Raw genomic sequence first — 13,391 nt, 5'->3', positions numbered from 1 at the left:
GCTTGGCTTTAGTTATGAAGCGTTTAAAGAAAATCGAAGATGGTGTTTTTTTTTAAATGACCTTCGAAATATTGCATTTTTAGAGACTTGTCCTCAGTTGAACATTTCTCGTTAACGTTTCAAGTCACTCTCAGCGATTTCGTTCGGCTCATTTATTAAGCTAACATATGGCAATGTTCTCAAAAATTTTGGGAAGTCTGGCGTTTATACGCGCGGAGAAAAAAAAAACCTTAAATTTGGGCATTATTGAACATTGTGCCGATTTTGCGAATATTTTTCTTAAAAGAACAGCATCAAAACTGCAAAGTAATAATGTTTCGTCAACTTAAGCTATCCGTAGTATGTAGAGAAAATTTGTCAGACCTACAGCTGCAATAGCTTTTTTGTGGCATCTCATCGAAATCCCATTTCCGCGAAATTAGAAAAAGGCGGTTGCGGCTCAGTGGAGACTTCTAAATTTTTTTAAGGAAGGTGAATTTTTTTTTCGCGAGACTAAAAGTGGTTTTGTGGTCTTGGGGACGCGGACAACGAAATATATTTTCTTTCAGCGAAATTACAGGGGGTCGACAGACATGCATCGACGTTCTTATCTGAACACACCCATTGGCAGATTGAGAGTGCTCCCTGTGCGTTTCATTGGCAGATCCGGAGCAGCTCCGCCGCCAGATTCACTCCACGGAGCAGCTCTCTCTACTCCGCGAAAAATGGTGGATTCGACCGGAAGTCGCAAGCTCCCCGCACGTGCGCAGAGCATGGTGTATCGCGGGCGTGGTGCAATGCACTGTCTGACTGCGTTCGTTCTCTACGCTCGCGCTCGTGAAGGCGAAAACGTCGTGAAACGCGGGGAATGCTGGACGCTTGCAAAGCAGATGTGTGCTAGCGCCCCCTACCATTTACTCTGGCAAGGGCGCTTGTGTTTCATTGGCAGATTTCCTTCGTCTGCACTCCGCCAGAGTGGAGTGCTCCAGCGCAGAGTTCGTCGGCAACTCCAAATCCGCCAATGGAATTCACCATCAGATTTAGGTGCACATTACAGAACCCCAGGTGGTTGAAATTTCCGGAGCCCTCCACTAGGGCGTCTCTCATAATCATACCGTGGTTTTGGGACGTTACACCCCAGATATTATTATTAATATTATTATTATCATTAATTATATTTTGCCCTTAGGGCTGACTGAGACTCAGACTCGCCAAAATTTTCGTCATCCTCGGACTCAGACTCACGAAAATATTACTCGGCCTGACTCACTCAGACTCATACTCACGGCTAAATCTGAGTCTGAGTGAGTCTTAGTGAATCGACCTATGGTTGTAGCGCAGCAAAGGACATGGCCACTGGAAAGAAACGTATGACAACACTCAGTGCTAACACACACAGCGCTCTGTTAGCTCTCTATGTCCTCATACGTTTCTTTCTGGTGTCCACGTCCTCTGCCACACTACAACAAAATTTAAGAAAATGACCCACTACCAACAAGCCCACGTATCCACCCTTACAGAAAAAAATGTTGCAGAGGATCTCTAAGCATATTCTTACAAGGTAGCAACATGAAAGCGTTTCTTTTGGCTAGGTTGGTGAAGTGCAGGAGGGGTGGTGTTCCCTAGTTGTCTTATCAAGAATGAGGCAATGCAGAGGCCGTATTTTATTTATTTACGTGAATTGGTGCAACCAATGTGGTGTCAAAAACACTTTACATGTAAAAGGAAAAGACGCTATTTCCTCAACCTCTCCTCCTCCCTCAACTTCTGTGGCGGACATGGGCACACTCCCTTCGAGTCTGGAGTTCCTCATCTGCCCCATATAAATGTCAATGTCTAAGAACATCTGAAGTATCCGACGCTGAAACTCTTCGGCATCCGATTTTTTGGACTTTCTGCCCAAATTCCAGGTCCGGAATGGCCTTAATGAAAGCCTTCACCTCTCACATCTATCATCTCGTAGGTTCGAACCAGCTCTTTCAAGAGTCGATCCGTTTGCGGCTGCAGCAGAGTCCGAAAGGCAGCTTTGCCACAATGCCAAAGTGTGATGCAGTGAAACATATAAGTGTGATGCAGTGAAACATATAGAAAATCTGAAGGGACCATTGTCACGGCCCAGTGCGGCAATGTCTTTACGGATAAGCACCGGAACGCGCCCAACACTTATGATAAGCATCTTCAGCTTACCGCTCAGTAGTATATGTGGTCTAGCGCAGTGGTATGCGTATAACCCGAACGCGCCGCACCGCCTTTAACGACTTAGCGGTCTCTTTGTGTGAGCCCCCTAAATGCCGCACAGACGCGTTGCCTTCACAAATGAAAGCAGCTCGCCATCGCCGCACCCATGTGCGGTCAGGCATCACGAACATTTTCATCACAAACGCATGTGTACGGTACAGCAAGCGCTTTGGCAGTGATGGCTTCAGCTTAGTTGGCAATGTGCTACACACAACTAGGAAAGATTGGCTTCACGCAGCAGCAAATGTTGCATATCGGTGGAGATTCAGTGACGCATGGGCGCATCATTTACGTACACACACGCATTGGGGAAAGCCAGACGAGTCGTCCGCTCTTCCACCAGTCTTTGTGTTCCGCGTCATCGTTTTCAGACTCGCCATGCGAGAGAGCCATAATCTATTCCACGCCTTGCTGGCATCGGCGGCGCTCATCACGAGACGCAAATTTGCAATTGGCAGTTGGCACGTAGTTAAGCGGGGTTTGTGGCAGGTACCGAATGTATTCACGAGAGCTTGGGCGTGCACCAAAATGCCTGATAAGTGTTGTAGGAGGCATTAAAGCTATTTCGGACGTGGCTGTAACGATTTGACCGCTTGAGCGAGATTAAAAAGCATGAACTTGTCTTTTCGGACTGCCCGATTTTTCTAACGATTTCACGGTCCCTTCCCTAGAGAGTCCAAAAAATCAGACGTTGACTGTATTTATCTTCTGCATGTTCGAATACTTGAGATAGTAAAATTCCGGTGCAAATCGAATCGAATAGCAAAGACTAGTATTTGAAAAATATTCGAGAGTTAGAATATTCGCACAGCCCTACTAATAACTCGGACATCGTGTGCAGTTGACACTCATATTTGTTTTCCTTTTCAGTGTGACTAGGTTTCTTCGACTAAAAATGTTACATATGTTGTGTATAGCTTGGTGAATGATGCACCTGAATGTATTGGAACGTTCTAGAATTCTAACCAGATTGCATGCACAGCACAAACAGTAGAGTACATTTTGGAACACATGTGACCACAAGCAACTCGCGCGTAAATAGCAGATTCATGACAACCAACAATTGTGCTCACCACTATTGCTACCCTGTGAGTGTTTCATCTTACTGGGCCCAGTTTCGTTCAGTGAAATAGCTGCTGCCTTTGGTCTAGTGGTTATGGTGCTTGACTGCTGACCCAAAGGTCGCAGGATCAAATCCCGGCCTTGGTGGCTGCATTTCAATGGAGGCAAAATGCTGGAAGCCCGTAAGCTTAGATTTAGGTGCACGTTAAATGGGCTGTAAAAGTGTTACCATGAGATTTGTTAAAATCTTCGTTGAAACTGCAAGGCTGAGCTGGTCACATTTGACACATTGTAAGTTGTTGGGTACTCAAATAATGCATTTTTTTTAGGCAGAATCGTAGACTGCATTATTGACATTATATAGTGGGATTTTCAAAACAAAAATTTATAAATGCCTTTCTTTTAGTTATTTTCAAAATTTCATTGTTTGCGGTAAACGGCTTATATTCAGCAAGCTTTTAAATAGAGCTCTGCGAATATTGGCTTGGTGATGCGCTTACGGTAGGGACACGTTACAAAGTACACAGGACACAGTGTTAACAGGGCGAGCGCAAACTTCAGCGCTCGTCCTGCTCGTTTGCGCTCGTCCTGTTAACACTGTGTCCTGTGTACTTTGTAACGTGTCCCTACTGTAAGCGCATCACCAAGCCAACATGAACCAACTAGCCCCTTTCATCGCATTACTGTGCGAATAGCAAAATTTTGGGTGCAAAGCGAATTCGAATTTCGAAGTGTGAGTGCGAATCAAATCGAATATTTTTCAAATATTTCTTGAAAATATCTAGAATATTTTTTTAATACTTCGATGTGAAATTGCAGAAAAAAAAAAAGTTAGAGAGGATTCCTAAGCATATTCTTATGAGATAGCAACATGAAAGTGTTTCTTTTCGCTAGGTTGATGAAGCACTGGTGGGGTGGTGTTTCATAGTTGTCTTATCAAGAATTAAGCAATGTAGAGGCCGAATTCTAGTTATGTACATGATTTGGTGCAACCAAAGTGTTGCCGACAACACTTTACATGTGATAGGCAAAGATGCCATTTCCTCAGCCTCTCCTCCTCTTTCAACTTCTGTGGAAGCCCAACTGATGTGGCGGACAAGGGTGTGTTCCCTTCAAGTCCGGAGTTCCAAATCTGCCTTGTAGACGTCGATATATAAGAACATCTGAAGTTTTGGATGCTAAAAAGCTTCGGCTTCCGATTTTTCGGACTTCCTGCCCAAATTTCAGGACCAAAACAGCATTTATTGAGCCCCCACCTCTGCCACATCTTTCATCTCCATGTTAGAACCAGCGTTTTCTTGAGTTTATACACTTGCGACCGTAGCGGAGCTTGAAAGGCAGCTTTGCCGCAATACCGGGGTGTGATGAGGTGAAGCATGTTGAAAATCTAGGGGCCACTTCCAATCTGACGATGACTATATCTTGGCAAAGTTCGACCATAACCGAGCTTGAAAGGCAGCTTTGCCGCAATACGAGAGTGTAATGAGGTGAAGCATATTGAAAATCTGAAGGGGTCACTTTCAATCGGACGTTGACTGTATTTGTCTTTGGGAAGTTCGAATAGTACAGTTCTAGTGCGAATCGAATCGAATAGCAAACACTATTCGAAAAATATTCGAAATTTGGAATATTCACACACCCCTACTTTTAAAACACAGCAGCAGTTGTGAGAACCATGAAAATTATGCTGCTCCACAGGAATAAATTATTTTGAAAAGTCATGGTAAACGGAGATAATGAAGCATTTGGAGAAAGGAACTTGAATGGCCAGAGGTGGAAGGATTACAAGATGCCTTCCAAAGCCAGCCGCTGTGTAGAAAGTGTGTGCCACAAAAGGCTTCGTTTGATGCCAAGAAAGTGGCCCATGTGCACCATGTATTGTAACCTTTGCACGCCAGCCTCATTCTCAAAGCAAATTGTGTGTGCAGGTGCCAGTACTGCATTGTGCATGAGCTGTTCAACTTGTACGAGGGCCGCCTGTTCTGCTTCTCTGAGGACACCGTACATGAAGAGGCTCAGGACAAAGAGGATGCCTTGTTTGGCACGCTCCGACGGGGCAACTGGGGCGACAGCAACGTGGAAAAGATCATCAAAAGTTTGAACAAGAGTTCGTCTCTGGCAGGTGCTCCCTTTTCATTCGCACCACTTTTTCCATTTCAACTGAAGCTAATCATTTCCTAGCAGGATTTGCATAAAGCCTTGACACCAGTGACGGAAATTTTTGCTTTCTGTACTTGGTCATTTTATTTGCACTGCTGTGTTTCTCGGATGTAATATGCAAATTCAACATTTACTGCAGCTCCAGCAGCACACAGCATTTATTTACGGGCCCTTGCTCAGTGTTCTGGTCCAGTCAGTACTCAAATTTTCATGCTGGTGGGGGATCACAATTTGTTGTGAAGTGAAACCTTGTGTGCAAGGTTTTATGCTGTGTTGCATTATGCTTTCCATCTACATGCCATTCCACTGCTGCTGTCTCTTTGCTTCCTTCACTCATCCTGCATGATTCACAGAACGTTATACAGTCGAACCCACTTATAACGATCCCAGATATAACGATCTATCGGTTATAACGACCATATTTCGGTGCACTTACGATTTTCCTATGCTACCCATTGAAACTGCGTCCACATATAGCGAACATTTTTCAGACCCTCCTACTTTTACAACGAACACTTCAGACACGGTCGCGGTAAAAATATGGCGTATACGAAGCGAAAAAAAGTTAAAGCATGCCTTCTAAAGCGTGAGAGGCGCGCGCTCGCGCGTACCCCGGTCCAGTTTACTCGTGACGAAGATACCCGAGATCGGCGAGCACCGCACGCGCTGCTTTCGGACGCTACGAGCGAGGTCGCTCGCTTTCCGGTCGTTGCTTCAGTGGCAGAATGGCAGTGGGGAATAGAAAAAAAAGAAAAAGAAACAGTAGGCAGCATGAAGCCTTGCAGTCAGCTTTCGCACGGCAACCTTTCCTGGCACCGTTCTCTGCAGCTACGACCGCCTACCATGAACCTATGCCTTGGAACGCAAGAATCCATAAAATGCAATAAGCGATGACGGCGACAACTTTTCGGCGCTTAAATGTTCACTGCGTCGACGTCACAATGTGCCGCAAAATGTCTCATCTTTTCGGTAATGGCAGAGACCGGCCGATCAATGATTACGACTTCCGCGCAATTGCGGCGATTCCTTCACGGACAAGCATCAGAAGAGAGCGAAGGCGATGTGGCGGCCGGCGATGAACGTGCCATTATGATTTATCGCCGACAACCTTATCACAGTCATCTGCAGCTATCGGCTCGGCTGCACGTGTGGCGTAAACTGTTCGGGGTGACGGCGGTACAAGCAGTACGAGCAGGGGCGTAGCCAGGGGGGGGGTTGGGGGGGTTCAAACCCCCCCCGAAATTTTTCAGTTTTGCTTGTGTATATATACACTCACACATACAAACGCACGCACGAACATGCATAAAGTATGGTTGAACCCCCCCCCGAAAAAAATTTCTGGCTACGCCCCTGAGTACGAGCGCGCGATGCCATTGCCGGTCGAAAGTTCGCTTCCGCCGCGCCGTGCGAGATAAAGTGCACGTCGCTTCGTGTAAACGAAACTAGCTCGCTGGTGTTGAGCGACACAGGCACCGAGAAACGTTGATGCACTTACAGCGAGCGTATACAGCGTGTTTTATTAGGCGGCAACCCAAGCGCGCCGCGCCTGTCGTGCAGGGCCGTCAGAGCATCGCGGAGATGTAGAGTGCGCGTTGCTTCCAAAATGTTTGTCTTCGCCACGTTGAACGAACAGGCCGCTCGTCGCACCCGTGCACGCTCCGAAGTGAAACGGGCACAAAGAGCGCACAAATGCGCGCACAAATGCAAGCGGCCCGGCAGTGATGGCGTGAGCCGAGTAGGCGACGCGCTGCACGCAACTAGCCAGGGATGATCGGCTCCACGTAGCGGTACCGCGGTTCAATGAAACGTTGTCGCTTCACTGCAAAGGCGGTTTAATTCAATCGTGCACGCAGCGGGCCTCGCTTCACAACGCGAAAAGGCCTAACTTCTCACCGGAGGAGTTGTTAGCACTTTTCAATAAAAATGCGCAGAAAAAAAAAGCGGCTTGGTCGCTAAATGCACGTTTTTGAGGGCGAGTCCATTTACAACGAACTACTGATATAACGACCAGTTTTCGCGGCACTTTCGAGTTCGTTATAAACGGGTTCGACTGTACCGCCATTTTGAACTAAGTACTTTCTGTAAGTGGCGGGCATGATTTTGTGGTCCTCAGCCTAATCTTTTTTTTCATGCATGCATGCGATCTTAGCCCAACCACCAATAAATGGCGCAGATCCTGTAAAAATCTGCACGTATGTAACCAAAGGTATGGTTTAGTGCTTCACGGATCCAATAGATCTCTACCGGGTAAGTCGCACTGTGGTAACTATGTCATGGTGTGGCCTCACCAGCATAACTTTACTGGCATGCGTGCAGTGGCTGTGGTTCTCAAAACAGCACAGCTTCTGGCACAGCATAGTACTACAGTCACATAATGCTTGGTGCACGTTTTTCTTTTTTTTTTTCTCTTGAACCTCTACAATCATGTTATTGTTAGCAAAATTGGTTGTGGTGTGTGCTGCCAGAGAACATATGGGTGTGTGGTAAACTGCGTGATTAAGATTTAGCCATGCTGGCTGGCTGTTTAGCTTGAGGAAGTTAACCCATGTGGTGTTCTATGCAAGGAACATTGGCATCATTTTAAATATGCGCCGCGTTTGTTGTGGCGTGTAGTACGAGGTGAAAGGCAGCGACATTACCGGCTCATTTTCACAAATGTTGAAATTGACAACATTGTGTGTGCTGTGTGATCAACAATCGTGTTGGCATGTGTTGTGTTTAATAGGATCAGTCACAGTGTCTGGTTGTCAATGAAGCTTAAAATTCGTTATTTTATTGTAAAGGTAAAAGTGACTTTGACGCAATCATCTGTGAATGTGTGCATCTCAGTGTTGTCTGGGATCTGTGCAGAAATAAATGTTGTACATAATCTCTGGGCTGAAAGGCACAACTTTGCGTGAGCTTTTAACATGTTTTACCGTTGCCAAAGCTTCATGTATGCTTTGCCAGGGAGAATGCACGAACCCACTAGCGGAGATCTGATTGGTGTTAAAGGACCGACAACCGATTTTTCTCAACCCAGTTTTTTATGGCGCAATAGAAAGCTCACCCTTGTAGTGTTTGTAGCCGCAGCGGTTAATCCCAAAAGCGCGTGGTTATTTTATTAGCAGTATTTTTTTATCTTAAGAGTCCCTGAACTGTACGTACATATCCTCCAGCAACGCTATGAAGCAATAGCAATGCCGATAGCCCTCCTTGCATTATGCTCAAGGTTTTTCTGTCACAAGAGTGGGTGAAACTGTGGTTACCACCTTCATATTGACATTTTCTACCGTTTTGGAATATAAAAAGCAGGTAGAATAAGATTTTCGAACACTTGTCGTCACGCAAGATCTCTTTACCGCCTCGCAACTGTGGGGATTGAGGCTTGCCCGTCGCCATTGCGCGGGTTTTTTTTTGCCTGTTTCTGCCATTCTCATGTCCGATCATGCCGCTCCCCTCCTCCGCCGTCCTACGGCACTGGACGAGCGGGGGTGACGTTAACCCCCCTCACCCTGGCGCCGGATCTCGACGGTGACGCCGCATTCGAGTCTCGCGTGCTCACGTCTCGCGAGACGTTTTGCGTGGCGGGAGGGTCAGTGGTCAGACTCTCTCTGGACCTCGTAGGGTAAGCATGTATTTTCTTTCCCGTCCGTCAGCTCCTTTGTTTGGGCTCTCTCGGACGGAGTTCGCTAACGGTGCCTTGCGCCAGCGGCGAGCGCTTACCTTACATTGTCCTTTTCCGAACGCTAGGCTGAAGAGCGGTGCGGTGCATTCGCACGTGGTCATACTACGCCGAAACCGTACCTATCGAAGCCAACGCGAGCGGAGTTTGCCCTTGCTCGAGCGATCGGGCCCTGTGGTCACAGATCGTAACAGTACGCAGCATAGTCGCGAGGGTCCGTTTCCCTCAGCAGCATGTCGCCGTGAGCCCTTTTGCCCGCGGAGACGTGCTTGCGGCACCCTTTGTGTTGTACTTTCGCCCGTGGCATGGTTAAGCCTGTTTTGCTTCTCCCGCCGCCTTTGGGAGCAGGCGTTGTACTGCGTTTTGTGGTGTTGCCGCAGGCATTAAAGTGTTGCGGATGTCGAGAGCAGTACTGTGTACTTGCCACGCTGCGCTCGGCGCCTTGTTGCGCTTGAACGTACGTGTGCAGCGGCGCGCTAGTTCACGCGAGGCGATGGCAGACGCGGCCCTGTGGCTCGCTAAGTCCGAACCCACGCTAGTGGCCGTACTCCTGTGAGATACGTGCACACTACACAACCTAGGCGCATGTGGCTTCTGCAATTAGTTCTGGCAACGCGTCGTCGGAGGTAATCACGGAGGCCACGAGGTGCTGTTCTTACTTTTCCAACATGTCAGCAGGTCCCGCTAGGCCCTCAGCTAACAACGTTCTTGCTGCCGCTCATGAGCATCGGGTCATACGACAAGTGAAGGCGGCACCACTGTTCTGCTCAGTGCAAACGAATGCATATCTGCATGTTTTAGGTTAGAAGACATTATAATAAAAAATTGGCCACGTATCTGCGTGCTTCGCTGCAAATTCCGTCGAAAGACGATAGACGAGCGCTGCGTTATACTGTATATGCTACCTTTATGTAGCAGAGTTGCGCATAGGTCTGGCTAGCAACCACAGCTATGCGGCGAAGACACGCTCCATTTTTGCAGGCGACATGCCTACTGGGTCACCGATCGGCAAGTCTGGCGTGTCGAAGACCGGTGATTAACTTTACTGTGAATGACTAGTGCCAATCCAGTTCGCTGCGGCGGCGTGATCGAGAAATACAAGAATTGACCCGAGCGTCAGCTTCTCCGCAACGCTTGGTTGCTAGCCGCGTTTGGAAGACAGATGTGCAACTCTGCTACCTAAAGGTAGCATATACAGTAACTCTATGCTGCGTGAGATATGGGCGCCATCTCGGGAAACATGAGCTTGTGCAGAGGGTTTCTTTCCTCCGTGGCAGAGGGCGTTATACCCCATGAAGTGGACGGTGGGATGGCCGCCGCGGTAGCTGAGTTGGTAGAGCATCGGACGCGTTATTCGAAGGTCGCATGTTCGGTCCCTGCCCGCGGCAAGTTATCTTTTCGTCCACTTTTCTTTCTTCACATTTACCTTACATTTACTACTAATAACATCCCCTATACATTCCTTGGCATTATTGTCTGTTACTTCTCATTAATATTGTGTATAACAAACAAAAACGAGCCCTTAAGATTTCCACTTCTTTCCTTCATTCATAGCGAGGGTCTCGTTCTGGCAGACTTGATGCTTTCAGGTAGTATGCGAGGGATTATTGGTCAGCTGCCAGCTCGTAATAAGTTCACATGCTACGTGACTCCAACAGGCAGAAAAAAGAGTGTTCCACACTCGCCATCATGGCTACTGGCGGCGCTGGCTGACACTCCCACGTTTAATGTACATATATACCCCATAAAGTGGACGGGGGGATGGCCGCTGCAGTAGCTCAGTTGGTAGAGCATCGGACGCATTATTCGAAGGTCGCAGGTTCGGTCCCTGCCCACGGCAAGTCATCTTTTCGTCCACTTTTCTTTCTTCACATTTACCTTACATTTACTACTAATAACATCCCATATACTTTCCTTGGCATTATTGTCTGTTAGTGCTCATTATTATTGTGTATAACAAAAAGAAAAGGCGAAAGGAGGAGGCCGCCGGCTCCTTCGTTCCTGCTCTCCGAGCCGATGGTAACGCGGAGAGCGTAGGAGAAAGAGAGAGAAAAAAAGAAATAAACAAAGCCGTTCCACAAGTTGGAGAACGCGCCCAGCAGGAGTACAGTCCGAGCCCTCTCGCCCTCACGTTTTCCGAGCGTTTCGGGTGTCGGGTGAGGCGCGGTGTCACGAAGGTCGCAGGGCTCAGCGAGTGCCGAAGCGCGCCTTCCAGCTAGCGCGGCGTTCGATATATCCGATGGCGGGTAAAACTACCGTTCAATATAGACGTGCGAATTTCTATACTTTTACAAAGGATTTTCAAGGGGATAAATTAGGAGTTCGATGTAGCCGAAAATTTGATATATGTGGGTTCGATATATCCGTGTTAGACTGTGTAGGCAATAGTACTTCTTTGTTGCACCAGTAAAGAGGGGACATTTAAGTTGAAAGCCAATTTCTATATGCTGCAGCTTGAGAAAACAGCACTTTGCAGAAACTTCTATCGAAGCAATGCAGACAGACGCAGCACTGCTACAGAAAAAGGTTTGGCCGGTGGAACTTTTTAAGCACCTGCTCTGAGGATGGAGCTTGTGGGTTTGACATCAAACTGTATGCAAACAGGGAGAGGTGTATTTGCAGTGACTCCTGGGAGAGTAAGGAGCTGAGCCTAGGTCGTTTATCATGCGTCTGAAAAATCAAGCTACACACGGACGCCACAGTTATTCCCATGGTGAAACTTGTGGCGCACAAAAGAGACATGGACAAAGTGATGACAGGACGATGCGCTTACTTCCAACAGAATGTTTATTAACCCCTTAAGTGCTTTATTTTTTTGAAAATTTCCCAACCAAAAGTGACTATTTTTTTTATTGCTGATTTCGAATCTGATTGTACTAGAAAATAGCTAGTCGATGTTAAAAAAATATTTGTACCACATACTTAGTCAAATCAAAACACGGAATAACGCAAGGGGGCCTGTTGCAGCTCCTGCACCAAAAGCGAGTTTCCTTTCTCAATTTTTTCCCGTTTTCTCCTCGCTTCCGAGAGCAAACGAAGCACATTTGAAGAAACTGCTGAATATATTCCATAAGGTCATCTGGCAATGACAAGTTGAAAGCCTTGCTTGGAATGACCAAGAATGGAAAGCGAGGAGGCTTCACAGGAGGATTGTCCGCATCAAGCAGGATCCACTGGCGAGCACTCGCGATGTTCGCTTCCGAGCTGTTTTCATCATCACCGGAGGAGATGCTCAATTCACCGCCTTCGCTGTCTTCACTTCCGGACACAAGATAAACATCTGTATCCGAATAATCATCACTCGAAGAAGATGAGGAAAACGAAAAGCCTCTTTTCGTGTTGACGAGCCAGTTATGCATAGGTGCCCGCCACCGAAAGCCATCTTTTCATACAAAAACCGCGCTATTTCCGCAGGAGAAAAATAAATTGCCAAGTAAATGCTGCCATCTGGTGGATTACACGCAATCTAAGCTGTAGAAGAGCGCCTCTTGCCCTGAACGCTAGAGGGGAGTACCTGTTCCGCTAGGACGAGCTCTGCTCGTCCAAAGCAGTTTGGGGACAGTTTGGGCAGGTCGTCCAAAGCAGTTAAGGGGTTAAACAGAGGCGAAACATATACAGTCGAACCCGTTTATAACGAACTCGGAAGTGCCGCGAAAACTGGTCATTATATCAGTAGTTCGTTGTAAATGGACTCGCCCTCAAAAACATGCATTTAGCGACCAAGCCGCTTTTTTTTTTCTGCGCATTTTTATTGAAAAATGCTAACAACTCCTCCGGTGAGAAGTTAGGCCTTTTCGCGTTGTGAAGCGAGGCCCGCTGCGTGCACGAGTGAATTAAACCGACTTTGCAGTGAACCGACACCGTTTCAATGAACCGCGGCACCGCTACGTGGAGCCGATCATCCCTGGCTAGTTGTGTGCAGCGCGTCGCCTACTCGGCTCACGCCATCACTGCCCGGCCGCTTGCATTTGTACGCGCATTTGTGCGCTCTTTGTGCCCGCTTCACTTCGGACCGTGCACGGGTGCAGCGAGCGGCCTGTTCGTTCAACGTGGCGAAGACAAGCATTTTGCAAGCAATGCGCACTTTACGTCTCCGCGATGCTCTGACGGCCCTGCACGACAGGTGCGGCGCGCTTGGGTTGCCGCCCAATGCATCAACGTTTTTCGGTGCCCGTGTCGCTCAACACCAGCGAGCTAGTTTCGTTTACACGAAGCGACGCGCACTTTATCTCGCACGGCGCGGCGGCGGCGAACTTTCGAACGGCAATGGCATCGTGCGCTTGTACTG

At 47.6% G+C, this 13,391-nt stretch overlaps 1 protein-coding gene across 3 annotated transcripts in view; it reads left to right on the top strand.

Moving 5' to 3' along the window:
* Positions 1-13,391, top strand: part of LOC119397034 (E3 ubiquitin-protein ligase SHPRH) — a 269,191-nt gene that overhangs the window by 169,394 nt on the left and 86,406 nt on the right. For all 3 annotated transcript variants that reach the window (XM_037664462.2, XM_037664460.2, XM_037664461.2), the window contains one exon: positions 5,208-5,401. In XM_037664462.2, coding sequence (XP_037520390.1) covers positions 5,208-5,401 — 194 coding nt within the window. The remainder of the gene's footprint in view (positions 1-5,207; positions 5,402-13,391) is intronic.

This window comes from Rhipicephalus sanguineus, chromosome 6, assembly GCF_013339695.2.
Source record: "Rhipicephalus sanguineus isolate Rsan-2018 chromosome 6, BIME_Rsan_1.4, whole genome shotgun sequence".
Lineage (NCBI taxonomy): Eukaryota > Metazoa > Arthropoda > Arachnida > Ixodida > Ixodidae > Rhipicephalus > Rhipicephalus sanguineus.
This window is presented reverse-complemented; position numbering and strand designations above follow the sequence as displayed.